This window comes from Sciurus vulgaris (assembly GCF_902686455.1).
Source record: "Sciurus vulgaris genome assembly, chromosome: 1".
Classification (NCBI taxonomy): domain Eukaryota; kingdom Metazoa; phylum Chordata; class Mammalia; order Rodentia; family Sciuridae; genus Sciurus; species Sciurus vulgaris.
The window spans coordinates 162,042,016-162,057,129 of record NC_136461.1 but is presented as its reverse complement, the minus strand read 5'-3'; the positions used below and the strand labels follow the sequence as shown (position 1 = coordinate 162,057,129).

General features: G+C 35.6%; 1 protein-coding gene across 1 annotated transcript in view; it reads left to right on the top strand.

Moving 5' to 3' along the window:
- Window positions 1-14,755, top strand: part of CNGB3 (cyclic nucleotide gated channel subunit beta 3) — a 141,305-nt gene extending 126,550 nt beyond the window's left edge. The window contains exons 16-18 of the mRNA XM_079146608.1: window positions 10,258-10,404; window positions 11,077-11,284; window positions 13,845-14,755. Of these exons, the coding sequence (XP_079002734.1) occupies window positions 10,258-10,404; window positions 11,077-11,284; window positions 13,845-14,090 (601 nt within the window). The 3' untranslated portion in view covers window positions 14,091-14,755. The remainder of the gene's footprint in view (window positions 1-10,257; window positions 10,405-11,076; window positions 11,285-13,844) is intronic.
- The last annotated feature ends 359 nt before the right edge of the window (window positions 14,756-15,114 follow it).

Here is a 15,114-nt window from a genome sequence, read left to right as displayed (position 1 = left end):
CTTCCACTCTAGGGACCTCCCAGGTCTCCTTGCTATATGCTTTTCTTAAACTATCTTGCCTTGTTTGGGAGCACTTATCTTTGTAGCCACATGCTCATTGGTCACTTCAATGTATTTTCTTCTTTCCTAAATTGGAAGAGCCAGGGCTAACTTGTGTGGCTGTGCCAACTCTGTTCTCTGCACCAGGATGTCCAGTGAGGGGCTGGGAGGGCTGGAATTCAGCCCACACTCTACTCTTGAGCCAGGATCTCTGGCTGCTGTGCTCTCCCTTGTTCACAGCTGCCTTTTATGTTGCAAAAGGAGGAATTCTGGCAAGCTTTGCACCCATAGGACTACAGGTGCCCAGAGAAGCCAAAATTTTTTCGTTTGCACAATGTCACTGTTCAGGCTGCCTGAAATCCTGATGGACATCATGTGTCATTTGTCCTGCATTCTATCCCCAGCCCTTACAGCAGGGTTTGGCCCACATAAATGCCTAATAAATAGCTATTGAATAAATCAATGAATGTAATTATCTTCTTATTTTTGTGAATGCACAAATACACATTCATTTTTGTCATGAATATGCATATTCAGCCTGTGCCCTTTGTGTCAGTTTTTTTATTATTAAAAATAGCACTGCTATATTTGTCTTTGTAAAATTACTTTTTCTTTCAAAGTTATGCCTTTGAGGTTTATTCCCAAAAGTGGAATAAGTAGGTCAAAAGGTAAAAATATTTCTATAACTCTTTTAATATATGAGCAAATTATTTTCTAGTAAAAAGATTGAACCAATTTACAATGCAAACAGCAATGTTCAGCTATTTTTCCTCAGCACTGCTGGTCTTACTTTATTTTTCTCATTGGTTTTACATTCTAATCAGTTGTTTTTAATTTGCATTTCTCTAAATGGTGCCTGAAAAGCAATAGGTCCTCAATTAATATTCCCTAAATGAATGAATCCCAATGGGCCTATTTATTTTCATAAATGTGATCATTTACTCTTTATCTGTCTTTCTTTGTTTACCATCCTTTTTTGATCAATATTGTTAAAAGGGTAGCTATTGCATAGAATTTAAGTACTGACATATTGTTATGTGTTTTAGATAATCTGGTTTTCATTCAAAATATTTTTTTGTCTTCTCACCAGTTATGTTGGTCAAATAGCCCATTCTGAGGATTTCTTTTCTGATATTTAATGATAGTTTTCACTGTGAAAAGGCCAAATATTTTGAAAACTAATTCTGAATCTCTTTTTTTTTTTTCTCTCTTCAAGCCATTTGCCTATATTGCCTATAGAGTTTTTAAATATGGGTGCCAGGGAGATGTCCAGACTGTTTTAATTCCATATTCTTACTCTTCTTCAGAATAACTCTATTATTCTTTTTTCTTCTTCCTTTCCTTAGAAAGTAGAAATAGTAGATATAGATATGAGCAAGACTGGGTATATTTGCCCCTTGACTTGAAGTTAGCTCTCATTTTATGTTTCATATCAATGATAAAACTTTTAAGTACTTGCAATTAATTGAACAATTCACCTGATTCTGGACTTTAGTTTCTTTGTAACTATATACAGGAACCTATTTTACCAAATTAGCATGGTTATTAAGTCAAGATACAGGGATCTATTCACGAGGGAAAAAAACTATAAACTTTGCACAAATACATGACATTGTTAACTGTTTTGACTCCCAACTAAGCATTTAGTTGGGCTACCATATTAGCTTATTTGATATATAGTGTTTTCTAGCTAAACTATCATAGTAAAGTATTCCTCTGGGAATTTGAAGGAAGATAAAAATGTAGGTCATGAAGTACAGTGTGCATATTATTATTTTTCTCCTCACTCCTTCCTTAGAATTTTTACCGATTCTTCATTGTCCAATTAATTCTCTAAAATCAATTCAACTCTGAAATCAAGACCTGATCAAAGAAAAAGGGACCAGACATTTTAAACCTGTGACATTTTAACTCCAACTTTGTTAAAAATACTCGTGTGCAAATATTCCTCAAAAAGAAATTTAAAAAATAAAAATAAAATTATATATAATTATATATAACATATAATTATATATAATATATATAGGCTGACATGTGTTTGCAATTCAGTACATAGTTTTATGAATATCAAAGTATCTGCAAAGAGCAAGTAGCCCATCAGAGGTGACCCCAGAACATCCTGTGATATTTGCTCACCCACAAAAGTTTTGTTAGAATTTATTCTTAGTCAAGTTGTAAAATTGTCAAGGAACAAAGTGTTTCCCAATAACATTGACAAAGATAAAAGAATATCTCAGGAAAAAGTCTACACAGGTGATCTAACCTTATGTCCCCCAAATATAACACAGTTGGAAATTTGCTTAATGAGAACAAATATTTGAAGTTTTAGTCTCTAACTCAGCATTGGATGTGATGCTTTTTCCACTGATAACATTTAGAGTTAGTTTTATTTCTATTCTGGGAAATAATTCTACATGAGAAAATGCATTAAGACTAGAATTGTCTTTATTTTAGGAAATATTCCCATTTCTTTCAGTTATCAAAACATCAATCGTTCTGAATTGGGTTTATTGGGCTAAGAGGAGTACCTGACTAGATTTCAATGACATGATATAGGGACTGTGAGACTCTGGGCAAGTTACTCAATTGAGACTTCTTTCTTCATTACTCAAATGAAATCACAGTAACATATAACTAACTTATAGGATTGAAAAGCATTAATTGGGTTAATAAAAAGAACTTAGAAAACTATCTGACTCATAGTAAGTACTCAATAATACAAGCTATGAATGTTACTATTATTGCTATTGCTATTATTATTATTATTATTATTATTATCATTATTTGCTAATCTGACAGTCCTGAAATACACTCACACCATTCCTAGATTACAAACAGCTTGAGAGCAAATATTAATCATCATTATAACCCCAAAACTAGACCATTGTGGACTATGCATTTTATAGTCTTAATTTATGTCTACTTATTGTTTTTCTTTTCCTTTTTATTTATACAGTGAACTCTTTATCTTTCCCTGAATGATTTTACTCCAAAGCACAATCATCTGTACAATCTCAAACTCATACAAAAAACTTATCAAAGCCCAGCTGAGTTGGGGGTGTAGCTCAGAGGTAGAGCCCTTGTCTAGCACACACCTGGCCCTGGGTTCCATCCCCAACACCACAAAATAGATGAATAAATAAGCCCATCCGAGAAAGACAATGTTTAAGTATTATGTATTTCTCCAAATATTCTAAATGGTGCTGTGGATCATTCCAGAGCAACAAAGAGATAGTTGGGTATATGGAATGCATTGTACTGACCTACCCCACTCCACTCACAGAATTACTCTTACTGAATTAGAGAATGATACACAGCCTTTACTGAAGAAACTATTAAAATAATCCTAGCAAATTCACTCTTGTTTCTGTTGTGAGAATAAGAAATTTCCCATCACTTTACAGAATAACCTCTTTATTAAAACCTTCAGGAAAGGTTTATTAAAACCTTTATTAAAACCAAGAATTGGTCTATTTTTATTATATGGCTTAAAACTAAATTTGAAATCCTCGTATGGCAAAATTTGACTTCTTAAATAAATCCTATTTTATTCCCCATTTTCATTTTTCTTTTATTTCCACAATCAGTTCGTATTCTTTCACATTCTATTTTATCATGTGTGTTCCAAATACAGTGTATCTGCTAGGAAGGGCTGTGCAGGTTGTGCACTATACAAATTCAGGGGGCTCTAATCACATTATACTTTGTATATGAAGTATGAAATTTCTTGTTTGGGGGATAGATTATATTTTTATTTTTATACAAATATTTTGTTACATAAAAGTTTAAAATACAGTGAATAGTACAATACACCTGTCACCCATCATTCCATCATTTCATTTTTCTTTATGCCTGAATAAAGCCATATATATGTATACATATGTACATATGTATATATGTATATACATATATACCATATCTGTTTAGATATGGTATATTTTCTTTATCCATTCATCCACTGATGGACACCTAGTCTAGTTTAGCTATTGTGAATTGTGGTGCTTAAATATGGATATACATGTATCTCTACAGTAAGATCACCTAATTCTTTAGGGTAAATACCAAGGAGTGGCATAGTTCAGTCATGTGGTGATTACATTCCTAGTCTTTTGAGAAACCTCTTTACTGATTTCCAGAGGGGTTATACTGATTTGCAATCCACCACAGTAAAAGTTTTGCTTTTTCTCTATATCCTCTCTGCCATTTATTATTGTTTTTATCCTTGATGATGGCTGTCATTCTGTCTGGTGTGAGATGAAATCTCAATGTAGTTTTGATTTGCATTTCTCTAATTGCTAATGATGTTGAACATTTCTTCATGTACTTGTGGGCCATTTGAGTTTCTTCTTTTGAAAAGTGTCTGTTTAATTTATTTGCCCATTTATTAATTGGGTTACTTTTTGGTGTAAATTTTTTGAGTTCCTTATATATTCCAGATATTAATCCCCCATCAGAAGAGTAGCTGACAAAGATTTTCTCCCATTCTGTAAGTTCTCTCTTCGTATTCTTAATTGTTTCCTTTGCTGTGCAGAAGTTTTTTTTTAAATTTGATGCCATCCCAATGAATAACTCTTGGCATCATTTCCTGGGTTTTAGGGGTCCTATTGAAAAAGTTGTTGCCAGTGTCAGTATTTTGGAGTGTTGACCCTTTGTTTTCTTTTAGAAGTTGCATGGTTTCTGGTCTAACTCTTAGGTCTTTAATCCATTTCGAGTTGACTTTTGAGCATGGTGAGAAATAAAGATCTACTCTCATCTTCTTCATATTGATAACCAATTTTCCCAGCAACATTTGTTAAAAGGCTGTCTTTTCTCCAATGTATGTTTTTGGCTCCTTTGTCAAGGATCAAATGACTGTGCTATGTAGGTTTGTCTCTGTCTTCTATTCTCTGTCACTGGTCTATGTGTCTATTTTTATGGCAGCACCATTAAGTTTTTATTACAATCACTCTGTAGTATAATTTGAAGTTGGATATTGTGATGCCTCCAGCACTGCTTTTTTGCTTAGAATGCAGCAAATAATTTCTTCCCCTCCCCTTTACTTTCTCCTTTATTTTTCTTCATAATAGGCAGAACTTCCAAAAAAAAAAAAAAAAAAACACAGCATATGAGTGATAAAGCGCCATATTTGTTGAATTTCTTTACAAACATACTATTAGACTTTTAAAATACAATATTTTTAGCAATATATAAATTCAATTATTTTGCATTCATGTGAAATTACAAAACAGTTCTGGAATATTGTTCTTTCTAATTGGCAGCACACAAAATGCCATCTGTGTGGCAGCCTTGAATACAAGCTTGGAATTAGTAAATGACTAGGAATTATATGAATATTCTAGTTCTTTTTGGAAAAAAAACCACACACATATGCATATGTATTACATATGCTATTTAATGCATGTGTGTTAGTCCATTTTCTGTTGCAAAATACCTGAAATTAGGAATTCATAAAGAATAGAAGTTTATGTGACTCATGGTTCTGGGAAGTGCTTCCCCATTAGGCAAGTACAAGAAAGTAGCATCAGCATCTAGAAAGGGCCTTCTGGATATATCATAATGTGGCAGAGGCATCCCATGTTCAGATAGAGCAAGCAAGCAGGCTCTTCTTACCAAGCCACTTATGCCATCATGGGGGCTCCATCTGCATGATCTTATCTCATTCAATTAGCTTCTCCAAATTTCCCATCCCCAAATACCATTAACATATGAATTGTAGAATTAAGTTTCTATACATGAACTTTGGAGAACACTTTCAAACTGTAGGGGTGTGTGTGTGTGTGTGTGCGTGTGTGTGTGTGTGTGTGTCCAAGTTTTTTGTTGCCCACATTTACACATACGGGTTCTCTCACATAGACTCTGGATATACCCTCTCTCTCTGTGACATGCATACCACCACTTTTGTTCACTCACCCAAATTTAGGACACTAGTACAAAATAAGTAGCTTGAGGTCCAGTTGCATACCACACACCAAACTGTTTCAACAGAATTTTTACCTAATTGTAACTTCTTCATAATTGAAAGTCAGAAGGCTGCAAACAGCTAGTTCTTCTTGAAGATAATCAGATACCTGTAGCAGTTATTAAAGATGACTTCGATTCCACAGGAGAGTTTACTAACCTGTTCATAGACACACTTAATAAATGGTATTATCTGGAATGGTAGAGTTATTTGATTCTAAAGTCTGCCTTCTTTTCACAAAACTATTCCATGCTTTAATAATTCTCCCCTTCCCCTCCTTCACCTCACTATGTTGAATACACAGTAGAAACTTAATCAGCACTTGCATGATTGAATTGAAAATTCAGAAGTCCTTGAGTTACTGTTTAAGGTCATAGCAAGTAGAGGTGGGTCTAGGATTAGAACCAATTCCTTTGTTTCCAATCCATTACTCCATTCGCATACATATATACATATTTTTTTTAAAAACTGGGGACATTTCACATTAACCTCCTATTTGTCCTCCAGCATGGGCTCTTTGAGAAACTGTATGTAGAGTTGGGAATATTTAGGGACCTTCTTACTAAGCAATTTAATGAGTGAAACTTTCCATTGGTGGAATGCTGGAGAAGCATTTTGTGGACAAGAGGGGGGGGGGGGGAAGATGCTATTTTAAACATTGCTGAGAGAGTTTGGGCAAAATCCATCTGGCAGACAGACTATTTCCTCCGTTCAAAAACTCATCAAGCACTCCAAACGTGTAACCTGTAGGCAAGTTTAATTAAAGCTTGAGAAATCTCAAAATAACCTGACATTTAAATATGTTATTTCCGTTCTTCTCTTTTAGTCTGACATACTCACAGAGGCACGCTCAGGTTCAAATTAAGCTTCCTAATGCCACCCAGCCCTGCCTAACTACTGGATCACTCTGTGTTCAAGGCTACAGGAAAGTGAATGAAATCAATTTTCCCAATTCTTGTCCTTTGAATATTAATATCATAGATATGTAGCAATAGGGATAGGAATTCAAGTAAATAAATGTGAAAAAATGATTGCAATGGTAGATAGATGATAGATAATAGAATGATACATAGATTCATAGATAGAAGGGGTAAATTTTGATTTCTCTAGTCTTTTCTGGTCAGAGCAGAGCTTGTCTTGGAAAGAACCTTAGGAAAGGACTAAAGTGGTGGTATTTGCCTTGAAGCAAAAAATCGAAAGGTAAAATCATTGAGCAAAATTAGTAGGCATTAATGTATTCACACGTAAGGATTCAAGGGTATACCTTCTGTCTTGAAGGATTCATTACATTCTTAAGGGGTCTAAAGATTCCTTGACTCCCCTCCCCAACCCCATCCTCAGTGTGAGGTACAGATAAGTGGCTAACTCTAATGCCATAAGGTGGCCTTACATTTGGTTTCTCACCTCTCTTTTCCTGCCTGCTCTGGTTTTAATTGAACATTTTATGTGATTCAGTTTTCTCTCCTCTCTTAGCATACAAATTATACTTATTTCTCAAGTTTAATGGCTGCCCTAAAGTTTTCAATGTACATTTTAAGCTAATTTAAATCTATCTTCAATAACACTAAAACACTTCACATGTAAAACTGTTACCTTAGGACAGAGCATTTCCAATCCTTTCCTCCCTGCCCTTAGGACATTATCACTCATTTTATTTACCCATATGCTAGTATTTTCACATACACTGCTACTTTGTTAAATAATTATCTTTTAGATATCTTAATGAGAAAAATCAGTATTTCATTTGTTTCAGCAAGCTTTTTCACTGCTGAAACCAAAAGACCTGATGAGGGACTAGAGTTGTGGCTCAGTGGTAGAGCGCTTGCCAAGCATGTGTGAGGCACTGGGTTTGATTCTCAGCACCACATATAAATAAATGAATAAAATAAAGGCCCATCAACAACCAAAGCAAACTTTTTAAAAAAGAACAGATGGGAACAATTTTAGAGGAGGAAATGTTTACATGGAGCTCACAGATTCAAAGGTCTCAATCCATAGACAGCTGGCTCCATTTCTCTGAGCCCTATGTGAGGTAGAAGATCATGGTGAAAGAGTGTGGTAGAGGAAAACAGCTCTAGAAATAGTGCTAGGAAACAGAGAGATTCCATTTGCCAAGTACAAAATATATAAAAAGGCATGCCCCACAATGACCCATCTCCTCCAGCCACACCCCGCATGCCTACAGTTACCACCCCGTTAATCCTATTGGCAGATTAATGCACTGATTGGGATGAAGCTCTGATAACACAATCATTTCACCTCTAAGTCTTCTTGCATTGACTCACATGTGAGCTTTTGGGTGACACTTTACATCTAAACATCATTTTATCTTCATTTCCTTCTTCTCCAATCTTATCCCTTTCTTTGCATAGAACTGAGTTTCTGATGTACATGATTTTCCTTCTCCCTGAAGAATTTCTTTGAACTTGCTGGGCAGGTTTCCTAGCAATGCATTCCTTCAGTTTTTGTTATTCTGAGAAAAATATTTGTTTCTTCATTATTTTTGAAGGATACTTTCATTGGATATAGAATTTTAGATTGATAGTTTTTTATTTCAATATTTTAAATATTTTATTCTACTCTGACTTGCATTATTTCTGATGAGAAATCTTCTGTAATTCTTATCATTGTCTCTCTGTAGCTTAGGTATTTGCCTCCCTCTGGAGTCATTTTCTCTTTTGTCTTTGATTTCCTGTGGTTTGAATATGATATGCCCAGGAATAGTTCCTTTGTTTTTTTGGAATTTTTCTAGGCCATTATTACTTCAAATATGTCTTTTGTTCTTCATATGGTATTTCAATTACATGTACATTTCAGCTTTCAGAATTATCCCACAGTTCTTTATGCTCAGTTCTGTTTAATCTTCTGCATTTTGACCTGGAAAGTTTCTATAAATGTATCTTCAAGCTCACTGTTATAGTTTAGATATAAAGTGTCCCCCCAAAATTCATTTTTGAGACAATGCAAGGTTTAGAGTGAAATGATTGGTTTACAAGAGCCTTAACCCAAGTAATGAGTGGTACTGAAGGCAGTTAGGGTGTGACTGGAGGAGGTAGGTCCCGATGGGAGGCAAGGCTTTGGGATATATATTTTGTCCCTGGTGAGTGAAGTCTCTTTCTCTTTGACTTCTTGGTGGTTATGTCCTGACCTGCTTTCCTCTGCTACATTATTCCACCATGATGTTCTGCCTCACCTTGAGCCCCTAGAAATGGAGCTAGCTGTCTATGAAATGAAACCTTTGAAATCATGAGCCCCCAAATAAACTTTTCCTCCTCTAAGTGTTTTTGTTAGGTTTTTTGGTCACAGCAATGAAAAAACTGATTAAAACACTCACTGATTCTTTCCTGGACCAGTCTACTCAGATGTCTGTCAAAAGCATTCTTCATTTCTGTCATAGTTATTTTTAATCTCTAGCATTTTCTTTTGATTCTACCATTCCATTTTTCTCTGTCTGCTTACATTTCTCACCTGTTCTTGAGTAAAATGTTATCTACTTTTTCCATTAAATTTCTTAACATATTAATCATAGTTTTTGTTGTTATTTTCACTGCCTAGGAATCCTGGCAGCTGTGCCATCTCAGCCTGTTTCTAATGCTTTCTTTGTCTCTTCAGACAGCATTTTTTCTTGCTCTTTAACATTCCCTGAAATCACTATTGAAAGCAGAAATAATGTACGAGATCATAAGAACTGAGATAGATCCTCCATTTGTGTGAACTTTTATGTTAATCTGACCAGGAGTTGGGCTATGTTAATGTTTGTTATAGCACAGATATCAGAAGATTCAAATTCCTCTTATGTCCCTGTTTTTGTCATCTTAAGAAAGCAAAGGAATACTTGGCTTTCTTAAGTATTCCTCCTCAGAGGGAGTTTGCACCTTGAAGTTGCTTGAATTATAACTCATCATTATTATATAGGTGTCCTGCTGGTAGTGGTGTGGCTGGGGGCAATGTGTAGCGAAAAGAAGACAACCTAAAGTCTTATAAACATCAGTATTTGGGGTAGCCCTGTGCTGTGACCTTACAGGTGTTTCTTAGCTTCCCATCTCCTTTAGATTTGACAGGAGGGTTTGAGGGGTTGCCTTAGCAGAAATATTCTTCACTTAGGTGGGATAAGTATTTCCCCTGAATATGAGACCTGTGTTACAGACAACAAATGTACTATGAGTGTAAATGGTTATAATAATTGTGATTTATTTTTCAAAAGCTCTCCATGTAGTAAGAGTGAAATGGTAGCCAAGACTCGTTTTTCTCTCTTACAGCCTTCTGGCAGCAGGAGGAGGAAACCGCCGAACTGCCAATGTGGTGGCCCATGGGTTTGCCAATCTTTTAACTCTGGACAAAAAGACCCTCCAAGAAATTCTAGTACATTATCCAGATTCTGAAAAGCTCCTCATGAAGAAAGCTAGGTATAACCTTTGAAAACCAAAAAATAGAGGAGCCAGGTGTGATGGCGCATACCTGTAATCCCAGTGGCTCAGGAGGCTGAGGCAGGAAGATTGCAAGTTCAACAGCCAGCCTCAGTAACTTAGTAAGGCCTTAAGAGAAAACATGTCTCAAAATAAAAAATAAAATGAGCTGGGGGTGTGGCTCGGTGGTTAAGTGCCCCCAGGTTCAATCCCTGGTCCCAAAAAAGAAAAGAACAAAAACAATTGAGGCAGGGACCTATAATTCCATAAACTCAGGAGACTGAGGCAGGAGAATCACAAGTTCAAGGCTGGTCTCAGCAATTTAGGAAGACCCTCAGCAACTTAGTGAGACTCTGTCTTAAAATAAAAATTAAAAATGATGAAGATGTAGCTCAGCGGTAAGTCGACCTGGGTTCAATCCAGAGTATCAAAAATAAAAAATAAAAAACCCAATAGAGGTAGACAGAGTTGGTTTTACTGTATGAAAGCTAAGCTGAGAATAAATTTGGTATGATTGCCCTCAATTCTCTTCATGAGATATGCTTAAGTAAAACTGTTAATGCTGGAACCCATAGAAAGCTCATAGGTAGGAGAAATTACAGATTTTCTGGTAGATTTTGTCAGAAAACTCTCATGGAGCTACCCAAAACAGTTTTCCTCTCCTGTTTACAGAGTGCTTCTAAAGCAGAAGGGTGCGACCAAAGAAGCAACCCCTCCAAGAAAAGGACTTGCCTTTCTCTTTCAACCAAAAGAAAAGACACCAAAAATGTTTAGAGCTCTCCTGGGAGGGACAGGAGATCTTGGAAGACTGCTCAGACTGAAGAGAGAACAAGCAGCTCAGGTAACGGGGCAGAAAAAGTGGAGGGCACTAATGGAGAGAGCCCTGGGCTAAGTACAGCAAGATAGCTCCTACTCTAATTCCACTTCCAATGTTAGGATAATTTGGAAGACTCTAATACTAATAATTACTACTTTATTTATAGCCTTTCTTATTATTTGAATTGTGTCCCCACATATCATCACATGTAGTACTTACAGGTTCATTATATTTAAATATGGTTGACCCTCACCATTTATAGATTCTATTTGTGAATCTACCTGCTCATTATAATTTATTTCTGGCCCCAAATCAATACTCAAGAGGCTTTTGTGGTCATTTTCAGACAAGTGCACATGCAGATAAACTCAAGTTGCCTTCTACATACACTTGCAGCCAAGGTCAAACAAGGAAACACTCCACTTTCTTGTTTCAGCTCTTATACTATAAATTAGTAACATTTTGTGCAATCTATTTGGTGTCATATTGTTTTGAATTGTGCACTACTTTTGTGGGAGGCAGGCAGTAAGAAAACACTGGTTCCCAAGTGTAGTGCTGATATCTAAAGTTCCTAAATGCAAAAATGCCTTACAGAGAAAATATGTGTTAAATAAGCTTCATTTAGTCACTAATTATAGTGTTTTTGTTCATGAGTTCAATGTAATGAATCAATTATTCATCAAATTAATAGATAAGATATCTCTAAGCCAAACATGGTGGTGCATGCCTGAAATCCCAGCAATTTGGAAGGCTGAGGCAGGAGATGGAAAGTTCAAGACCAGCCTAGGCAACTTGGGGAGACACTATCTCAAAATAAAAAGGCTGGGGTTATAGTTCAGTGGTAGAGAATCTGTGGGTACAATCCTCAGGATGAATAAATAAATCCCTAAACAGAAACATGCCTGAAATAGTTATGTATAGATCTGCTGACAAAAATGGTGTGGTCCAAGGCGTATAGGAACCTCACCCTGCATTCTCCCTAGGAGCGATGTTCAGCATTTATTCATATGATAACGGTGACCTTACAGAACAAAACATTGATGAGTAATGAGAATCACACACACACAAAAAAAAAAAATCACACACACACACACACACACACAAAAAAAATCACACACACACACACACACACACACAAAAAAAATCACACACACACACAAAAAAAAAAAAAAAAACAAATATGTAAGCCATTTTACCAACATGCCAATAAACATTTTCACATTTAATCAATATGTATTAAAAATACTTCAAGTCAAAAATTACAGATTTCAGCCAAATCCTTCACATTAAAGAGGAAACTGAGACTCAGATTAAGAAATTTGGATAAGATCACAATTAGTTATGGTACAAAACTCTATTAGTGTTCAGACTTATACCAACCTGCTTCTAATTCCCAGAAATGTAAAGACATTCAAATGTTGTTTATCTCTCCTCTTTTTTTTTTTTTTTTCTGCATTTCTTTGATTCTCATAATAAATCCCTGAGAGCAAATATGGAGAAACAGAATGGGGATTCAGATTTTCTACATCTAGTGATTACATTATCTCTAAAACTACTAGAAATGGGCAGCTGTGGACCTGCCAGAAAATGAGTGAAACAAATATTACAAAAGCAGTCACAGTCAAGAAACTGAAACTTACCTCTTTCTTTTCCAGATATACAACACTGTGGTGAAAATTAGAGATGTTGTGTAAATGAAATGACTCATTTATATCAACACTGAAATAATAATCTTTACAAAGTACATATGAGAATTGAGAAATATATAACTAAACTTCTCAAGATTCTCAACTTTGGCCAGCTTTGATGGCACTGGCCTATAATCCCAGCGATTCTGGAGGCTGAGGCAGGAGGATCACAAGATTAAGGCCAGCACTGGCCACTTAATGAAACCCTGCCTCAAAATAAATGATAGAGTATCCCTGGTTCAATCCCCAGAATCAAGGGAAAAAAGCCCAAAGATCTAAACCGTATCTCTGCACATTTACATCTTGGAAAGGCCTCTTTCAAGTTTATCCTAAGCATTACCAGTAAAAAATTAGTAGGCTTTTAACTATGAAATTTCTATAGATTATACTAAATATGATAGGTTCAAAATGATAACTTAAGCACTCATAAGACAAATGGAGAAAATCGTGCTAGGAAAAAATGTGAGTTTCTCCAAGAGGGTCTCACTTGAGCTTATACAGAAGGAAAAAACATACTTTCCATAGTATTTTTACATAGCATTTTGTTAATACTATTTTTTACTAAAATATAAATATTAAAAATTTCATCTCCATAAAATAAATGAAATAAATTAAAACTTAAAAAACCAAAAGCAAAGAGTCATAAGCATTGAGTCTAATACGTCTAAGTGTACAAGGACCAACAGGAAGAGAATTCTTTGACAAGGACCAAAAAACCCTGTAAACCAAATGCAACAGCTCAGCTTCAGTCTCCAGTATACCAAAAAATTTATCCAAAAGATAGAAGCAAGTCAGACATGATTTCCATATTTAGTTAATTCAGATATCCTTTGTTTTGGCAGTGATCATTGTATGCTAGTCAAGACTCTAATGTCCTTAGTAATGATTTTAATAACAATTTTTTGTTACTGCCTCTTCCAGGAAAAATGTGAAACTCCAAAGAAGAGGAGGATAAAGAGAAAGAACACGAAGATAAAGGAAGAGAACCAGCTGAGAAAACACCGGACAAATCCAAATGTAAAGAAAGTTCTATTCCAGCCGAGGAAATGCCCCCGCCAGTTGAAAGGGCAGTTTTACCCAGAGGAACTTCTCATCAGTCACTCATCATCAGCATGGCTCCCTCTGCTGAGGCAGGAGAAGAGGTCCTGACTATTGAAGTCAAAGAAAAGACTAAGGAATAGATGTTTGATTATCTTTAGATGTGCTCTATTTCCCAGATTGTACCCAAGATTTTAGCTTAAATTAGCAAGGGGAAGTGACCTTGCTGGGACTCTTGAGAAAACCATAGGTAAATCCCTAGCTTAGCTTCTATGACTTATCTGAGAGTGTGATTTTATGCAGTGGCATTATTTTTTTTTTTTTTAAGTAATCTATTCTCCAATGTCATTAGTTTTGTGCAATTGCTGTTTCTTCTAATTGTATGTAGTACTCTCCCTTCACCCCTTCTGTTCTATCCTGGTAATGTTCCTTCTTCCTTCCATTTTGATTAGCTTGGTCGTGGCTCTGATGTGATTTTTATCCTTTTGTCTTAAACATTTGTTGTGTGTATTTCTGGTACAGCACTGCTATTCTTGGCTAACTGTTCTAAGTAGAAAATCTAACTCTTATGGATAGAGGGGTATGAGATTTTAATAAATTAGGTTAAAAGTCAGGTGATTTCCACTCAAACAAGGATGAGGAGTCACTAAATATCAAATAAACCCAGAAACAAAAGCAGAGACCATGGAGCCTTCTGAATGAGACATCTAATTTTCCAACCAGTCCACTGAAGATCAGTGATTGTCAGGAGAACTAACAAACTGGCAAAATCACATTATAGAAAACATGTTAGAAAAATTATACCCTTTTCCAAAGAAACAAATTTTAATATTTTCCCTTATACCAACTTAGGCAATCATTTACCTAACTCTTCTAGCCCCATCTTCATATAGGCTAAAATGACATTTCCCAGAATCTTCCTTTAAGCACTGGCTTCATCCAAAAGGCAGTAGATTGGAACTTCTCATTGCTTTAGTAAAAAAACGTGATGTGGTTGAGGAGGCAGACCATACACATGTCAGATTGACATATTTCCATAATTTGCAGAACCTACATGTACAGCTGTTTACAAAATCTCCAAGTTTAATTAAGTGCACTTTAGGAAGTTGTCCTCATGAATCAGCTAGCATTAGCATAATTACCAAAGTTGCATGCTGTGAAGAGACT